Here is a 19,689-nt window from a genome sequence, read left to right as displayed (position 1 = left end):
TAGTCCAACAAGATGGAGCGACGACTTGGTTAAGATCGCGGGGATCGCGGTGGATGCGGAAAGCACAAGACCGGTCTGAGTGGAGAGCCTTGGGGAGGCTTTATGTCCAGCAGTGGACGTCTTTCGGCTGACATGATGAGGTGTTTGGTTGGACAACCAACACACGAAGTTTTTTTTTTAAATATACGGCTACGTACTATTTTTGGTAGGATTGGTAGCAACAATTTTTTGGACGCAATCTGTCAAATTTCATAAGACCGTCAGGTTGACCAACCTAACACTAGATTTTTTACACTATGCAGGCTAATTTTATAGCAAAAATACTTGTGTTACCTCTTTGGTCGTGCAATTAAAAAAAATCTAAAACAATGCAATAAAGGATTTTCATACATTTTTACTGCTCTAGAGCAGAAAAGTCCCGCTTTGTGCTGGGTATTTAATGCGGTTATGATGAAATTAAAGCATAGTTGCAAGAAAACAGTATTATTTCGGAATGATGGTGTTGAGACTTTTTCCGTGTTGATTACATCCGATATGTCGTTATAACTGGTGTTATAAACGGTTTAGACCAGTCTTTCCCAAAGTGGGCGATAACGCCCCCCTGTGGGCGCTAGAGGCCACGAGGGGGCGGTAAGAGCCCAGAAAAATCTTCACCTTTGTGCCTTCATTAGGCGAGATTAATATGTCATTGAGGTTTTAAGGTGAAAAAAAAATGAGGAGCGCTACAAAATAACTGATTTTCAAAATGGGCGTTAGACGAAATAAGTGTGGGAACCTCTGGTTTAGACTGTAGTTGAATCACAGTCTACATCCCGTGACAAATGCTAGACGAAAATATATATTCAGGAAATATTAATTGATAACTTGTTATGTACTAAGTGAAGCTTACTCGTACAGATAGTCAAATGCTTCACTTGCCAACTGTTTTATTTCCGAACTCTCAATTTTCTCCGAAAACAAAAAAAATAGTTTTATAGAACACAGTAGGTGAGGTTAGGTTTGTTTTATGAAAGTTCCGAAAAAAACACGGTTTCATAGAAAATCGTGAGTTCGGCAAATTAAAATTGGGAATATTAAGAAAAGGCAGAGAACCGGTCAGTTCATTTCACCTGAACTATAATAATATCTCTTCTTAAAATGTCAAATTATTCTTACAAAGAAAGGCCTGGCCGGAGCGTGCGGCTGTGTCGTATCATGTTGCTGTGCGGACGGTTGCAGCTGCCACATAGCCAAGTTGCCGTCGGCGTCGGCGGCGGCGAACTTGTTGCCGTAGTCGGAGAACCGCACGCGCGTCACCTTGGCGAAGGCGCCGGGGCGCGCGCGGCGACCACACGCAGCTCGGTGGCCCCACTCCCAGAGCTGGACCGAGCCGTCAGCGCCGCCCGTCAGGTCTACACAAATGTATTCATTACTTCGCGGAGCTCCATATCAATGAACTGAAACAATTACTTTGTTCACCGCGACGTTATGATAGCTACGTTTATGCAAGAAATGTGTTTCATACAGTCCTCCACACTGTAAGAACACACAAACCCATCTATCACCACCACCACACTACATTGACCAGACCTAATCTTCAGAGCAACACAACCGTTCACCATGCTACCAGATGTTAGATGTGTCTAAAGGTTGTGTTGCTCTGGTCGAGTTCGAAACGCGTCAGTGTAGTGTGGTGATGTGATAGATAGGTTTGTGTGATTTGTGTGTGTTCTTACAGTGAGGAGGTGGAGAATTGCATTAACAACAATTCTTGCATAAACGTAGCTATCATAAGGTCGAGCGTGAGCAAAGTACCTAATTGTTTTCAGTTCAATTCAGTTCAATGTTACGAGGTCGAGCGAAGTTTTATCGAATGCAGGCAGCATTGCGCCAGTAATGGCCATTTAGGGCGGTGCCTGAATTTGCATGAGAGACGTTCAATTGTAATACACTTCAGATGAGTCAATTTTAAAAGAGACCAAATCTGCAGTTGAACTTATTGTTTGATGCACTTTTTTACGTTTTTCTACTCTGACCAGATTGTGATGCAAGGTATCAGAAATTAATTTGAATAGTTATTAAATATTGTACTAGACATAAGGGTTTGATAAACTATTGATGAGATAAAAAACACAGTTTTATAAATATACAATACAATACAATACAATTACTCTTTATTGTACACCAGAAATAGTAAGCGATACAGAAAACAGGTACACAGAGAAAATTACAAGGTAAGCAATAGGCGGCCTAAATATAAATAAAAAAGAAATAAAAATAAATATAAAAATAAAATAAATAAATATAAATTTTGGACCAATCGAATTAAATAAAAATACTCCGCTTAAGCAGCTAATTAAAATCGAAGATTTTTCTAATTATACTTACACAATGGTTGTGATGGATGCGCCGCCATACGCTTGATATTATCTATTTTGTGTTTCAGCACCTACACAGACAAATATATTTTAGTCGTGCAGCAAAACCAAATTTTAAACATAGAGTGCATAAAAAGAAACGTGTACTACCTAATAAAGTAATATATAAATAATTTATACTAATTATTAGTATTCCATGTTATTTATAGACAGGGCAAGACATGCTTTATAGTTACGTACAAACAGGCACCATATACGTTTACCACAAACATTCATAAGCTTGAAACGACAATACTAACGCACAGAAACACCTATTGAACAACAAAATAAAACGATCGACAGCTACAGGTTCTGATGGATATGAGAATGTGACAAATAAAATAATAAATCCAAAGATAAACCATTAGGATATGAATGTCATAAGACGAACCGAAATCGCTACGACTGTAACGCCTGATGAACTAAAAAAAATAACCTGCGAAATTAAAATAAGGAAAAAATCATAGCGATAAAACAAAAAGGGATACATCGAGCTGAAAATAAGTGCAAATCGCTGGTTGAGAAGGTGACTGTTAAGTGAGAGGCGAAACTGGCTAGGGTTGTCACTGACCGGTTTCATGAGAAGCTTCGAACGGTGGAGCACCAGACGACAGTATTTCGCGTCGTGGCAACCCGGGAACTGCAGGCCTTTGACCTGCGACCAACTCTCTGTTACGACGCGCGCACAACCTTATCTTTTAATACGTTAATCAAGTGACTTTTTCTACAGACATGTGACACAGTCCTCCGTAGTCTTGAATAGTTTTTTTGTATAAACCCTACTACAAGATTATGTGCGGTCCCCAAGTAAAGTCGTTAGCTCACAGCATTTATAGAAGTAATAGTAGTAAAGCACGAGCGAAGCCCTGCGAAGACGACACGAATACAGTTAACGTCACGTACATACACAAAGTCCACACCACGTCAGTTTTGCTTTGAACGAATCAATGGTAAGCTAAATCAAATGGACGATGTTCAACGGCCAGGTTTTTACATCTTGCGGACTACGATTGATAAGCGCACAAACTTGATTGAGAGTGGAGAAAGTAAGGAGCGGACGATTACATAGTGTTGGTCGACTGCCTTTGTTCCTCCCCCGCGCCTTTTTTTTTAATTCGACTCTAGATCAATTCGTTCGCACGTCTATAATTAAAGTTAAATTATAGGCATATGACTTGAAACTCATGTTTAAATGACTTTGTGAAAAACGTTCCAAAGGGCTTGGAAAGCAGAAATGATTATTGGCCCATTGGTTCGTTCAAGCATTTACCCCGTTTTATGCATTAGTTAATGTCATCCACGTACTGTGACAACATACGCTTCGTGGCCAGTTGGCTTTGAGTGGCTTGCCCGCCGCTCCAGCTGTGAATTTCATTATTAACAACAATCAGTCTTTTCTTAACACTCATTCAATGTCAATTATTAAATAACTTGCACAGCTATGTTAATACATATCAAATTATCAACAAACATATTTTACAAAATTGTTTGTTAATTGTAGTTATTTGTTTATAATGAATCATTTAAACGATTATTCTGCATACACGTAATCGTTTATTCGTCGTTTTATTTTCTGATTAGTATTTGCCATCCAAATTAGTAGCACATACCAAACCCGAATTAAACCAAGTTAGTTGTTTAGTAATATATCGGATCAGCCCATATCATATGTAAGTATGCAGTATGGGAGGGATATCTAATATCCCGTTAATACTAAATTGTTCAGCGCTATTAAAATATATTGTCTAGTATAAAGCAGCGGTTGGCAACATGCGGTCCGATAACTATTGGTTTGTAAATGTATGGTATCTATCCACTCAGCTGCTCGCGTGAATTGCTGGAGAATTGCGCGAGAATTGCTCTTGTCTTGCGCTGCAATAGCGACGCAGTGTATGTCTGGCAACCACAGTTGCCAGAAGCATTTTGCTTAAATATACTTGGCAACCGTAGTTGCTCAAAGCACGTCAGTGGCTATCATTATATGTACAGGTGCGGTCTCATAATGGCTCGTGGTCTTCGCCTATAAAAGGTTGCCGACCGCTGGTACAAAGCACTACTAGAAACAACCTACTTTTGTTAATTATTTTTTACCTTATGATCTAATCCGAAGATCTTACGATCAAAACTCCAGTTTTTTTTAATTTAGTAATAATATGAGTCAAATTTTGACTACCTCTTTTATCACCATACTGATCTGGTCCTATACTACGAAGTGCAAAATTCGAACTTCATATCTTGCCGTCCCGCTGATGCTAATATTATTTAGTATACGAGAGTAAAAACGACGGTATGATACGAACTTAGACTTTTGAATTTCGTGGGTGCTCCCCTGGTATCACAATGGTAGCATTCGTATCAAACACAGACTCTTGCTGTATTTTCACATTCATCACAGACTTCACTCTAAAACTCTCAAATACTGTCAAAACCCTAACAATATTAGAGTGCTTTCGCTGTATTTATCCTCTTGACGGTAGAGTCCAACATTACAACACCTTGTGTCAAATCTGTCCAATACAAAACATAATTAAATAAAACGGGAAACGTTCCCGATTTTTTACACGGTAGAAACAAGCTTCCGCTGAAAGTTCTTGTATAATCATGTATGTAATGTGTGCTATGGATAGACCAATAAGAAGTATACTTACAACGCTAGCGCCGCGGCCGGTCTGGCTCGCCATACCGACTGGCATTTGGGGCGCGTTCGGATTTTGCGGCGAACTGTTACCCGTGCCGGGTATTGAGCCGTTGTTTGGCCTGTTAAATAAATATTACATGAAGAACAATTGCAGATTTTTTTCTTATAGTATTAACTAAAATTATCGAACGTTTCTTGTCGAATCATGACGCTAATCATGACTTAGGTCCCCAGGCATAAAAATAATATTTAATGACTTAATTTGAATTTAATTATGTTTTAATTATTTGATTTTGGTTTTAATTTTAATTTTATGACACTAACGTAGGTAATAAGACAATGAGGGTTATCGCGTATTAATTCGCCGCTAGAGGCGCTAGTGTAGCGTGAGGTCTCCGAAATGTCAAATCTCATAGTTTTTGGGTGAGCTACGCGGGTTTATTTATAATTAGAATATTTTTGGTGAATATTTTACATTACTTGAAATTAATTATGGCAATTATGCGTTACGGGGCAATGAATGTGTGTGTTTTGAGACAGTTTTGTCTTTCGGAAACTTTTGTCCTCCCTTTTTTCCGAACAAAACGGAACAACGCAACACTGTGGTTGCGCGATATTTTTATGGTACGGTTTTAAGGTGTATTAAATATGATTTTATTCTAAACTTTGTTTCCACGCCCGTAATAACAGACTTTGAAAGCCACACTTAAAACCTCACGCCATCTAGAAAGACAAAAAACGATAGCCCTCATTGTTACTAACACAATATGAACTGATTGTTTGAAATAAATGATAATGATTATTATTATTATTATAACACCTGCCTGGAGAGATATCTCTCTATTGGAATCTCCCCCACACGTGCATTTAATCGCAGTGGTGAAGCCTAAGCTCGTATACTGACTTGTCCTGATGCTGTATGAGCAGGAAGCCTGTGTCGGGCAGCGCGGCGGGGTCGGCCGCCAACGCCAACAGGTCCACTTCGCACTCGTCCTCGGCCCAGCACGCGCCGCCGCGGAGCAACAGCGACACGTCCATCTCTTGGACCTCGCGCGCCGTCGCCACTGCCAGCAAGCACCCGCCGACCTGGATGGGCATGAATTACAAAGATAACAAGACGTACATGTCATCTACAGTTGTTAGAGTCGGGGGCGACAGGTGTGGGAGGCGGGTAAATGAGACACCTCATCACTGGTCGTGATGCACGGAATGCAACCAAACGTCTTCACATCGTAAAAAAAGGTTGTCAAATTCTAGCACCATACCCTAACTCACAGTAACAAAGTATGAAAGCGCATTAAAACAAACCAACTTGGGATCAATAAACACCGTTTTTACCGTCTCAGTAAATATTGTTAAAATAGACAATGCTCCGAATTAACTTTTTATGAAAACGAAGGACAGTACGTACCGACGTTTATTTTACGTAAGATTCATGTTGTAGCGATTTAGGGCCTCCGCTAACTCGCGCTGGTGCACGGCTTGGCAAGGGCATGGCGTGCTTGTTTCATGTCATTTAATAGAGCAGCGCTGCGTGTGGCGGGTCTCTGCTCTATTGATACAGCACGCCGTTCGGGTGCTCACGTTGTGCACCCGCGCGAGTTAGTGGTGGCCCCTAGGACGTTTCGTGGGAGCGGTCAAAACGCTCGAATATTCACCCATCGGGCAACAGACTCCACAGATCTACGAATCAATCAGCACTGACCCGGTTGAGACAGAACGCGGCGATGGAGTCCTGCTCCTTGTGTATGATCCGTACGGGGCTGTGCAGGTCGTCCCCACGCGGCGGCTGGCCGGCCCGCGGCTCGCCGCCCCCGTCCGCCACCGACTGGGCGCGCCGCCGCGAGAACACTGCCCGGATGAATATTTCCTAAAAAAAAAATATGTAGGTATAAATATACTGTAATGTCCGAACGAATATTCGGTTTCGGTTTTGGTTTCGAAGAATATTGACATTAAATTGAGATTTCGACTAAATTTGGATTTCGGCAGATGTACGGAAACTAGAATGGAAACCGAAACTGGGTTCGTGGGCTTACGTGGGGTCCGCCATCCGCGTATCAGCAAATGTTTCGTCGTAACGTACGTTAATATTCTACTTCAAATAGAAGAGAGAACTACTTAAATTTTTAGAAACTATGTAGGTATATAAATATATGCAAAAGCTAAAAGGAACGTAAATTTAGATAATATATACTAGGGTAGTCCGTGATTATAGTTTCAGTGTAGGATTCTGCCAAAACTGCAACACAGCTGAAATTAGGTTTCGGTTTCGGCTAGACACTAAAAAATATCTAGTATGAAGCTGTGGACTAAAAAAGTATTTATTCCTACACTACCTTCTACTTTCATGTGACTTCGCTCGTGTGAGATCTGACAGTTGAAATACATGTTTTACCGAATTTCCATGTGGATTCGCAAGTTCTTTTACTTACATTGTACAGAGAATACACGTGTAAAATTTCATATGTCTTACTTTTCATATAATACTTAGAAGTTGGGATTTCAGGAAATTATGTGCATAAATCCCGACTCTGTAGGGATAGCAGGATAAAAAGTAGTTTATGTATTATTCCGATGATCTAGCAGTCTACATACCCAATTGCATCCAAGTTCAGTCATTTTAGCATGAAAGAGTAACAAACATACACTGTTCTGTTTCCGCTCCATTATGTTATTTGTGTACAGTCGGTAGAAACGTTCACATATTGGCTTACAACGCAATGTTTAATTCAATAGTAAGAAATCTTAGTAATAAATAATGAAAAAAATAGAAGTGTACCTGCACCAACTCTTGTCGAACAAGGAAACTCCATAATCGCCTCGCTGGAGCGGCGCTATATAAATTCGAATTGAACGGCGTGTTGTGTTTTTCCAAGAGACATCTGAAGCAAAGCCAATATTTGGATTTAAAACTACGCACAATACTTTTTAAAACGTCTGCATATCTGAACATGAACTCTTTTATAGGTACAATCAAGGAAGCTGAATCACATACCTTTTCATAATCAATTTCGCTATGATTTTTTTCATAGATGTATAGGATACCAATACGACATTAGCAGCACAAGGGTTCAATAGGTACGTTACGTGATTCAGTTTCCGCGATTGTACATGACGAATCACCCACTGGTCTCCTATTAGTTACGTAATCAACAAGTCACCCGGGATCTGTGAATGAACTGACCTGTACTTGTTGATGGGCGGCCCAGCCGGCAATTGTTCCGGGAAGCAACCGGGGATATAGTCCGGTGGCGGCGGGCGCGCCTCCAGGTTTTCAGTCAGCTGCTGCTGCCATTGGTCCACGCGACGCAAAGCGCCGTGCACGGTCGGACTGGTTGTTGCAAGCTCTAATACGAAATACAACCATAATATTGGGTAATTTATCCTATAAACCATGTGTTATACAAGTAAAAAATTAAAAAAAAACTATAAAGAATATTTCTTGAACAGTATTTCTATCGCAAAAAATCAAATATTTAATAAGTTTAAATTAAGGGTTGCGAATGGAGAAGATGCCCAAAAATGACATCGTGGACATTAACATTGCATATAAAACGCCCGCGCCAAACTTCATGTCACTTAACATAACGATTAATTGATATTACAGTTGCCAAGTTACCTGACATCTCGATACCGCACAGTTGCAGGAAGTTCTGCAGTTTGTGTTGTGCGAGCCGCAGAACCGCCACTCGCATGAGACACCATGAATAAGAATCGGGGTCTGAATGCTCTGTGTTCACTAGCTTGCTGCGTTTCTCCACTCTGGTGGCAGTAAAGTTGACTGAGATTAGGGCATCTTTCATCGCTGTTCAACTATATGTATATAGCTCAACTGCATAAAGATGAGCAGTGGGCAATACCAACGGCTCAATACGGTATTTGACTATTTTGTATATGTTTTATAAATTAAAACTACACAATGCCTGTTATAGAATAGAAAAACAATTTTTAAGCTACCTTTACAAATAACAAAGTTATGAAGGTTTGAAATTCAAGATTAGACAGAGAAAGACATACTGGCATGTGACGTCACACGCCAGTACCGCCATACTTGCTGCATAGAGAAAAGCGTTTGAGAAAGAGACAGGTATATAGATTTTAACCGATTTAAATTTTCTCTTCGCTAAACACTATCTGTATATCTATATTTTCGTAATAATAATAAGATATGGCAAAATCAGAAGTTGTCAAATACCGTATTGTTTTTTTTTAGTTTTTTGTTATAGTTGAGCAGTGGATAATACACAGTGATCAAGTAACCCTTCCTCCCAATGCTTAACTAGGTTGCTCAACTGCATCATATTGAGCAGGGAAAACCATCGGCTCAACTGGTATTTGCTTAGCTATGAATAGTTGAGCAGTGGGTAATACTCGTTTGAGCTGATTCAAAATAATCATCGGATGATTATCCAAAAACAAAACAGATAATAAAGATATTTTTTATTTGTTATTGTTAAATTTTACGTGTTCGGATGCACACAATCGACGCGAAAAAGTTGCACACAATATTTCCTGCGTTAAGATACACTATACACTTTTAGCATAATATCATACGCGATATTATCAGTCCGTAATTATCGTGATAATTATCCACTGCAACCCTGGATTAGAGATAGATAGACGGGAAAATACACGCTAAGGGACGATAGAAAAAAGCAATACTTGGGGGCACGAGCCGAAGGCGAGGGCAATAGACACGTGACTGTAGCAAACATGTGTTAAATAAATGACTAAATATGAAGGTGAAGTTATAATTCTTATCCGTGATTAATAACAGTTTTTTTTTCGTGTACTAAAATTCATTCGAGCCCTTAAGATTAGGGACAACCCTAGCAATTGTGGTAGACACTCTAGGTACCATGAATGTAGTCAAAAAAAAAACGTACCTGGTAACGGTGGTGTCGAAAACGTCATCGTCGTCCGCTTCGCTGGCGCTGTCCTCCGGATCTTCAGCTCCCGATTCCGCCGAATCGTAATCATAGTTCTCTGCATCTTGTTCATAGGTCGGCTACGAACAAGATCACATTCTCACGGTTAAAATACCAAAAGAAAACGGCTTCATCAAAAGCTAATGTCTTTTCTTTCTAAACTATATTTTTACGCATGTATTTCACCTGCTATCCGATTTAAGCCTTACCTTTGTCAGTAGGAACGTCAATATACTGCAGTATGGCGGCACGAATTGCTCCCTGTACGTCGGGCGTCCTTCCTGTATGTTTTTATGAGGCACTGAGGGCCCGAGGCCCAGTAGACGCATGTTCAGAAGCGCTCGCTTCTCTCGCAGAGACGACCACACGGAAGTACCCTCGGTACGCTCAACTAATTTCGGCTGAAAAGAAGTGTTTATGTATTTTACTGAGGCGCAGTTTGAGTTGTAAAATTTAAAAAGATTTTTTTCGCATTTTTTTAGTTAATTACTGTTTCTAGTAAGACTCCATGTCGTCGCCTGATCGTAGAATCCGCCAGAACACGAAATTCCTGGGTATTTCATGAAACACCGCCATTTAATGGTATGCTTAGGTACTTCATGATCTGGGGGGCAACCGGGCGACGACAAATATACGAGGATGTGACTTAAATAAATTCTCAGAACAAGTCAAATGACCCTAGTTAATGAATCAAGTGAACAAATAACATGAAAAGTAAAATAGCATGTCAGTGTAAATTTAATCGAAAGGTTAACCTTTTTGTGATTATAAAGACTGTAAAGTTATGTTCATCGTTTTACAGGAACCACAGCCCCAAACGACCAAACGTTACTAGTGCTACAATTCCACGAACTGTCACTTTTTTGTATGAAAAACTTAATTATCATGTAGATTCGTAGCCTTGTAATCTTAGTGGTACAGGAGCTTGGTATAGTATAGTTTGCTTACCTGTGGCGGCGCCGGCGCAGTAGTAAGCAGCCTCCTCACACCACCGCCGTAGAGCTTGGAGTGCGCCTTAGCATCAGCTGTATGAGCCGCCAGACGGTACAACAAATGCGCGTCCCTGGCTGCCAAAGCCCAGCCCAGCAGCGCGAGATACACCGCGCAGAACGCTTCCGCTAGTAACACAGGTAACCTAGGAGCTTCTTCTTCCTCTGCCGCGCGAAGTGCAAGGCCGCGAAGTGCTGATACACCTGTGGGAATGAGGTCTTGTATTGTAACGGTTGCTGTCGGGTCGGCCAGGCTAGCCTAAAGCAGCGTTACCATCAATAATGTGCGAGGATGTGTTACGAGGGATGTGTTTTTTCATTAAGAGCCGACCAACGCCAATCACTGCTATTTTTAAAGAGACGTGGTATAAAATTGGTGTATTTCGTGGCAATAAAAAAAATATTACGATAATCTTGATCGTATTCCTGAGTTAGTCGTTGCTTTCAAAACACGATTAAACTAATTTGGCTCGATAGATTTTATTGCCAAAGTGAGCTCTTACTTTGATTTAGAAACCAAAAATACTCCGTTATTTATAAAGACACTATAATCAAATTACTAAGTCTGATTTACAAACAAAACGTAATAATAATATCTGTTGTGTTATTTCTTAAATCTAAATCGTAATTTCTTTGCATTTATTTTATTTGCAAATTTTTGATGAGCAAAGACTTACGCCACGCCGACGACATATTGCTTCTCTGTCACTTCAACGCAGAGAAACAGTGAGCGCTTAGGTGCTCTGCCTGATTGACCTGCGTCGCTTTTCTCCACAAAATTCATTTACGAAAAAAAACTTTTACATTTACACTTCTTTCATAACACTCAATCTATGAGTAAGGAAATTATTATTAAATTACGTTATCACTGTATTTTGGGTATTTAAGGTGTTTTAGGATAGTCAACACCGGAAAATAAATTAAATAACGCACAAAAAAAACAAGAAGCACTCAGTATTCGTACAATGACAGACAACATGTCAGAAGATGTCAGAAGTTGTAAAGTAAGTTTGTTGTTTATTACAAGAATTAGGTAAGGGTAGAAAAATTGGTTAGTAGTCTAAATAGTTTTATTGGCTCCATATTTTGTCTATTACTTATAAACTGATAACTACCATAGTAGGAATATAGGACATGTGTTCAAACTTAATACGTGTCATAGTACGGTACGAGTATATAGCCTACCCAACGAAGACCAAAAACTGCCTCTCCGGGGAAAAACTCGCGTATAAGTCAATTTTGGCATAGTTGTAGGGGATGGTGTTTTAGACCACATACTAAAAGTACTGATGGGTGGGGGTAGAGCTAACGGGTGGGGAGGAGTTTGTGTAAAAGTCCCATTTAGTTTTTCGTAAATAACTCGTAAACCACAGCAAAAAATGTTCTAAAACATAAGTAATCTACATAAAATTCTCTACAAAAAAAATTCTAAACATTTTTTTAAGTATGGCGATGGATGGATGTTTGTTACTCTTTCACGTAGAAACTACTGAACGGATTTGCATGAAATTTGCCATACAGGTAATAAATACCCTGGATTAACATATGTTCTACAGTAAAAAAAACGCACTGAGGTCTCTCAACAAGATGATGATACATCTACACTACACAAGCACTATTTTAGTACAGTAAGTACCTACATTATTTTGAGACACCCACTAAATAACATGACTTATATAAAACAAATATTTACTTTATTAATCGTTGGGCAAAGTAACTTATTGATTGAATTTTATAACGGGCAAAGTTATTTAGACAACATTGCCCACATGCGTTATAATAGTAGAAAAAGTTCTCACTTACAGGTTCAAATACTGCACTTTGTGCTTTTTGTATTAGTGTTAATAAAATATCCTTCTTTCTTTCTTTATACGTAATTTCTCCACTCTTTATAAATCTAAAGTACAATTAAAATAGTGAATAATTTATTAATTCAGACAAACTGATTGCATTTAGTCGTTAGGTAACAGTTCAGTTCATAGTTTGGTTTTTCTAGTAAGCCGTCCCTTTTATCAAATGGGCACAGTTTTTTCTGCGAGTACTCGTATCTCCAAGAATATTTATGTTGAGTATGAATATCCTACTTGTGTCAGTTCTTGACTTTTGTTTTTTTATATCAGTATGTAATCAAGCGATTTGTTTCAAATTTTAAAGTTGTTCTTTATATAGATTTACATCGCCACTCAAAAAACTAATACTAGTTATCATATTAATAAAAAAAAAATACCAAATAAAAAGACACATTTCTTTTATTTGGTTTTGAAGTAGTGACACCTCTAACTTTATTTCTAAGAATTAACCATACATTGACCTACTACTTGCCGAAATATCAAAGTTTTGTAGGTGGTACTTCCTATTAAAAATAAGGGACATCGTGGCCTAGTTCGGTGTTTTAGTGTCATATACAAACTGTTGTTGTTATAATTTGTTATTGGTTATTAGCGTTTAACTCATAAATAATATGATAAAATTATTAGAAAACTCAAACATAATATAGAGGTGTTTGTATACATACGACATTGATAGAACACTGATTGAATACAAATTGCTGATCTTTGACAGGAAGTAACGCCTGGAAAATTTTGATATTTAGGCAAGCAGGCGAGAAAAAATCTAGAAGTTGACACCTCTGTCATGCTGAGGATGCTGGTCTCTTTTTCTGGTTTTTCTGTGCATCTATATTTCAGTTTGTATTTCCTACCGACTATGGCCTTGTTGTAACAGGATCATAGCGGGTAATATTTGGAATTGGAACTAATATTGACACAAAAGTACATTGTGCATTAAGGGCTGTAAAAAGGGGGATTATTAACGAGAGTCTATTAGAAGCCTGATGCCGAAACTGCCCGTGATATGCAAAAATAAAATTATTTTGTATCTAAACACTCACAGAATATAAAAGTACAGAAGATTCTCTTTTTGATGTTGACGAAAGCCGCCATTTTATATGCCTACGTAATTTTAACTGACTTCAGAAAAAAGGAGGAGGTTATCAATTCGGTTGTATTTTTTATGTTGGTTCTGAATTTTGGGCAAAAAACCGTCAACTTTGCCTTAGGGCCATTTTCTTATAAAATCGATTGTCACGAATGAGTATTTTTTGTTCAATAAAGGGTTTATATAACTCTCTATTGTACATAAAACATATAAAAATAACAGTTATCAGAGCAAAGTACAATGTTTATTTTGTGTTTATTAAAATTTAAGTTTGTAAACGTAAGTGCTTTATAAAATTATAAACGTGGGTAATTTTACTCAATATAATGTCCACCTGTGATTGAAAAAATTGCCCGCCAGGCAATGTTATATCCTTTGAATGTTTTATCCGACTGTACGAAGCAAATTTTAATGAGGTTTTTGGTTTTCAAATAAAAAATCGATATCTGCAAATGGATCCATATTTTAGTGTATACCTACCTAAATGAGTATAGGTATTATAAGTTATCTTCAGTTTTGTCTACATTTTGAGAAATATATCTTGCTTAATTTTTAATAATTTTTAATATTTTGATATAGGTATTGCAAGAAATTACTAATACACTTTTAGAAATGTAGGTGTATTTCATAGGCCATAGTTAAATTAAAGTGTACCTAAGAAAATAAAATTTAGGTGAACTTTAGTATTGTGATAATCATCATCATAACCATCATCATGTCACCCGAAAGACGTCCACTGCTGGGCATACTCGTATAGGCCTCTCCCAAGGCTCTCCACTCAGACCGGAGTACAATAAAGAGTCATTGTACTGTATTGGAATGCAGCTTTGAAAATACTCATAATAACCGAATTTTCACATTTTTCGTAATTTTGGCGATTTTCAAGTTAATAAAAACGAATTACCTAAGTACATAAAATTGAATCAGTTTGAACGTGGAAAATTGTAACGTCATAGCCTTGTCATAGCAGTCAGTCTATGACGTATTCAATACAAACTCCATAACAAACGATCGTTTTGACATTTCTGAAAAACTTTAGCGGTACCGTATTTCGCGGCGCTGCGCGCGAAAACGCGTTGCTGTCACATAACGCCTACGAACAAATCGCGGTTGCACGCGATCTATCTCAGAGGGGTCGCGGGGGTGAGGTACAAAACCGCTCGCGCCGTTTGGCGTGGGTGGACTCTTAACCAATAGAATCTCATCTGGTGGAAACAGATGAGCGGAGCGAGGCGAGGTAAATGATGCGTTTGTACTGGTTAATGAAAAACATATTCCTCGCAACACATCCTCGCACATCTCTGGTGGAAACGCTGCTTAAAGAACTGAATGAGCTAGTTTCGTAGACTTAATTAGTCTGTCAGTTAGACTATCGGAAAATATTGTAAACATATATAACCAGTAAGTTTCGCGTGTAGTCACGACGTGTGACATTTTTTAGCAAGGTGCGACAGTCCCCCACTCCCGCTTATAACGCGGTTCATCTTTGTATTTTTTTGTTTGGGTGATAAAAGAAATGTTTTTGTTAAAATTTCATTTTTAACACAAGCTTTTTTTGCCGACTGTACTTGCATTGTTATAGGTGTGCTTTAAAAATTCGAGGGTTGCCCTCGGTTTCTCTAAGATCCCATTATCAGATCCTAACTTGGTGTCAATGGGACCACCTCGGAAGTATGTCCTTTAGAACTAAAAAAGAATTTTGAAATTCGGCCCACAATTGGCGGAGTTATCGCGTAATAAACAAACAAAAAAAAACACACACGAATTGAGAACCTCCTCCTTTTTTGAAGTCGGTTAAAAATACGTGTCTAATATGTTCGGATAATCTCAATGAGGGATTACATAGAACTTTTTTTTTGCCAGGAAACTATCTATCATTTTTTTGCTGGCGATAACCGCTATAAAGCTGAATGGATAATACAGAAGTCTACATTATGCGTTTTTTAATATACTACTTCTAAGAAAAAAAAAAACGCTTTTACCTGGCCATTTGTTAGGTGGTGTGGTAACAGTAAGTTCTTCTGTAGAATAACGCCTTTGCCGTGCGAGCATATGGGACGAGTGGGTACCAGGAGTCTCTGCAATTATGCTGTGAAAAGAAGGGTCTCTTCGAGTTATGTATTTCCTTTTTTTTATCAGGTATCACTAAATAATGTAAACTGTTATCAATTCAATATAAACACTTTTGAAAGGATACTTTTTAGCAAAAGTGTCTTTCAATCTTCGTTACTGTTTCGTGGAAAAAAACATTGATACTGAGTGATACTTATTTATACGTATTGTAAAATAACATTAACAACGAAATCAATTCTATTAAAAATCAATCACTTCACAAAAATATCTACTGTTATCTTGGACCCAGCCCAGGACATAGGTCGTAGGGGAGGGGGTGTGATGTCCTGGATTCGCCCTGTGGTTGTTATTAAATCAGTGACCCACATTTTAGGCCTCACAATCAGATGAGATACAAGTAAATCAATGGTCAGTTTAAAAACCACTTGCTCCGTTAAAAAAATGTAACATTATCTTACCCGTCGGTATGGTGTGGTCCATGTTTCAGCGTGAAGGTATCAGAATCGCACAGGCTCTGGTAGATACAGGCGGACAGAGCGACGGCCAGCTCCCGCAAAGTGTGGAGCAGACGCGTCGCCGCCCCGCCCGGTATGCCCATCTCGCTGAGTGTGCCGAGCATGTCGTGTGCTACCGACTGACAAACATACAAAAGTTAATAACCTTTATGCTTTCCGAGAAAAACAAAATAATTAGTATATCTATTAACGAATATTACAAATGCGAATATGAGTTTGCTGTCTATTATGCTTTCACGTATAAAGTTTTATTTAGGAAAAGTGTACAGTTCCCGCGGGACATCGATAGATAGAGCGATTCTTCGCAGACGAAGTCGCGGGATACAGATAGTTCGTCCATAAAAATGTTTTTTTTTGTCTATTAAAATAATTACGTAAGATAAGATGGAGTAAAATGATTAAAAGTTACTGGTAAAACGGTTCAAGAGTCATGTAAGAAAGTTCACTCTCAAACAAAAGTTAAGTTTAGGTTTTAGGTATAACAATTTTCTTACTCTTACGACATGCATATTCTTAATACGGATTATAAAAGCGTTTAGATATCATGGTTCGTCGAACAAATGACAGAAAGGGATGTTGACACCACCAATCAGCTGACGTACATTTTATGAGCTGTCAAAACACAGTTCTCTTCAATGGCAATAGCGACTTATGACGTCATAAGTCGCTATTTGTTCGCCAACTCAATCAACTAACTATTTATTTGTTTTAAAGCAACAAAAAATCTAGTTTTACAGTAAATCGAAAATTAATCTGGTTTTCAGGTCAAAATAAAGAATTATTTTTTAATGGCGTCAACATCCCTATTAATTACGCGCCACGCGACTAGCCGAGACCGGCAACCGGCAACCTACTGCCACACGCAAGTAGGCGGGCTGGCTGAACGTATCTAAATTGAGTGTGAGTCTAGCGTCTAGCGGTATAAGAAAGTACCTGCAAATGTCGCACTGGGTCGGCAACGACAGTGTTATTGGTGGCGACGGCAGCGGCAAGCAACGGCAGCGTAGTGGGGAACGGCAGCGGCGACAACAACTGCTGGTGCTGCTTATCCTGTCCCAATTCTTGCAGCAGCAGAACTAGTTCCATGCGGACGGACGCCAGGCCGCCGCCGCCGGCGCCTTGCAGCGAGCAGTATGAAAGCAGGGTGCGGAGGAGGGTTTCGTTGGCTGCAACAATTGGGTAAAATCAAAACCTGTTTATTCTGTAAACTACATATTCTGTAAAATACATGTAACTTCTTCTGTTACACTACCAGCCATTCGGATGTATTTCATTGTTAAGAAGAACGCGCCGCAAGAAACTTTGCAGAAAGTCATTTAGGTGGGCTTACGCAGACCAAGCTAAAATATGTAACTGCGAGTTAACTGTTAACCCAGGGTTAAGTAGTGTCAAAATGTATAGAACTGTAATTCATAACCCAGGGTAAACGGTTTTATTTTTTAACCCTGCACTGCCCTTAGTAGTTTACTTATTAGTTAGGTAATAAATAGCATTGAACAATTATTAAAAGATTCAACTATAAAAAAATGTGTAATCCTTCTTAGTTTTCACCTAAAGTGGTCTTTTATCGGACAAAAAACAACGACAAACCATGGAAATTCGATAAAGATCTGCTCCAGCGGGAGACGACAAGTTAATTGTAATATTACACTCTTTTTCGTACTTGTATACTTTCGTTTGTAGTCTGATGCTATAGTCAACCACTATACACTCTTGCTCCGAACCACCCGCTGCAATTTCGCGTTGAAGACAGCCTTTTCCGTTCAGGCAATGGCGGCTGGTCTGAGCACAGATTAGTTCGCCGCCACCCGCCACACAAACCCCGGAGTTTCACTAAATCAACAGCAAAACTCACCTTTAAGCCACTTCTTCCTCCGCACCGCCCGCTGCACTTTCGCCTCGAAGTCGGCCTTCTCCCTAATCAACAGTTGATGCAACGTCGGCCGTTCAGGCAGCGGCGGTGGGTCGGCATCGGCACAGATCAGTTCCCCGCCGCCCGCGGCCCCCGTGGCCGACGCGTAGCCGCAGAGACGACGTAGCGCTTCCACCTCTCGTTCTAACCAGATGTATAGTTGGTAGCGGAGATGGCCACCTGTTGAAAATAATAATTTTTAAGATAAAGCAAGGCTTGATTTTCACCTAGACAAGTCATATTTTAACGTGGTATGGACGTTGGCAACAGTCGTGATTTGACCTACAGCCTCTCAAGCAGATCGTGGGTTCAAATCCGGGCCCTCACCTCTGAATTTTTCGATATTCATGTGCGAAATTACATTTGAAAATTACCGCGAGGTAAATGGTGAAAAAAAAAACATCGTGAGGAACCCTGCACATATTTGTGAAGCAATTCAATGGTATATATGAAGTTCCAAACCCTCTCATTTTGAGAGGAGGCTTGTGCCCTCAGTAGGACGTATATGGGATGGGATGATGATGAAGTTATATTTACAAAACGAAATAGCGACCCAAGTTACACTCAGTCGATTAATCAACTATTTACATCTCTAAAATACAAACTGAAAAATGGATGCACAGAAAAACCAGCACTGGGAATCGAACCCAGGTCCTCAGCATTCCGTGCTACGTGCCATACCCCTACACCACAAATAAAAAATACAAAAAGACTCCAAAAACCAATCAACTGTTTACGTCATAGAGCATTCATTTTTAACTGTCGACATATTCCTTTGTCTCAGCACTAGTTGCCAAGAATCGGCCGAGACCCGGCGAATGTTCTAAACTCAAGGCCCTATAGGGTCTATACTCTATACTATAGATATTAATTGCACTAACCATCAACTTCAAAGCCAGTAGCGAGCGTGCTCAGTTCCTCCATCAGTATCTTGAGACAGGCGGTAAACTTGAGCTGCTGCGCCATAATATCTACGGTGGGCGGCTCCTCTTCCTTCTCTTTCTCGCTCGCTTCCAGAGCGCCGTCCCCTTCTGGGTCGTCTTTGGCTCCGATCTTCATTTCTAGAGGCGGGGTAGAAGCGCCTGATGCTTCGGAACTGATTTGAACAACATTGTATTGTATATCGTTAATCAAAATCTATAAGTAGATAAAAAAGCAGCAGAATGTTCTAAGACTGGATCGATTGGTTTTGTTTGCATACGTCTACTGAAACTATCTAGTATAGGTGCCAAATTTGTACAGGGTGTTTCATGGGGCTTTAAATTCAAGGTTCTATTCTACTCACGAAACAAAGCTAC

At 39.4% G+C, this 19,689-nt stretch overlaps 1 protein-coding gene across 1 annotated transcript in view; it reads right to left on the bottom strand.

The window, feature by feature from the left end:
- LOC141439975 (dmX-like protein 2) overlaps positions 1-19,689 on the bottom strand; it is a 78,020-nt gene that overhangs the window by 3,300 nt on the left and 55,031 nt on the right. The window contains exons 42-58 of the mRNA XM_074104436.1: positions 19,273-19,487; positions 18,335-18,571; positions 17,413-17,645; positions 16,423-16,598; positions 15,874-15,980; positions 10,914-11,158; positions 10,175-10,366; positions 9,924-10,045; positions 8,657-8,799; positions 8,222-8,384; positions 7,817-7,919; positions 6,740-6,904; positions 5,939-6,120; positions 5,045-5,153; positions 3,702-3,758; positions 2,368-2,428; positions 1,156-1,391 (exon numbers count right to left, since the gene is read on the bottom strand). Of these exons, the coding sequence (XP_073960537.1) occupies positions 1,156-1,391; positions 2,368-2,428; positions 3,702-3,758; positions 5,045-5,153; positions 5,939-6,120; positions 6,740-6,904; positions 7,817-7,919; positions 8,222-8,384; positions 8,657-8,799; positions 9,924-10,045; positions 10,175-10,366; positions 10,914-11,158; positions 15,874-15,980; positions 16,423-16,598; positions 17,413-17,645; positions 18,335-18,571; positions 19,273-19,487 (2,746 nt within the window). The remainder of the gene's footprint in view (positions 1-1,155; positions 1,392-2,367; positions 2,429-3,701; positions 3,759-5,044; positions 5,154-5,938; positions 6,121-6,739; positions 6,905-7,816; positions 7,920-8,221; positions 8,385-8,656; positions 8,800-9,923; positions 10,046-10,174; positions 10,367-10,913; positions 11,159-15,873; positions 15,981-16,422; positions 16,599-17,412; positions 17,646-18,334; positions 18,572-19,272; positions 19,488-19,689) is intronic.

Source organism: Choristoneura fumiferana, chromosome 21 (genome assembly GCF_025370935.1).
Source record: "Choristoneura fumiferana chromosome 21, NRCan_CFum_1, whole genome shotgun sequence".
Lineage (NCBI taxonomy): Eukaryota > Metazoa > Arthropoda > Insecta > Lepidoptera > Tortricidae > Choristoneura > Choristoneura fumiferana.
This window is presented reverse-complemented; position numbering and strand designations above follow the sequence as displayed.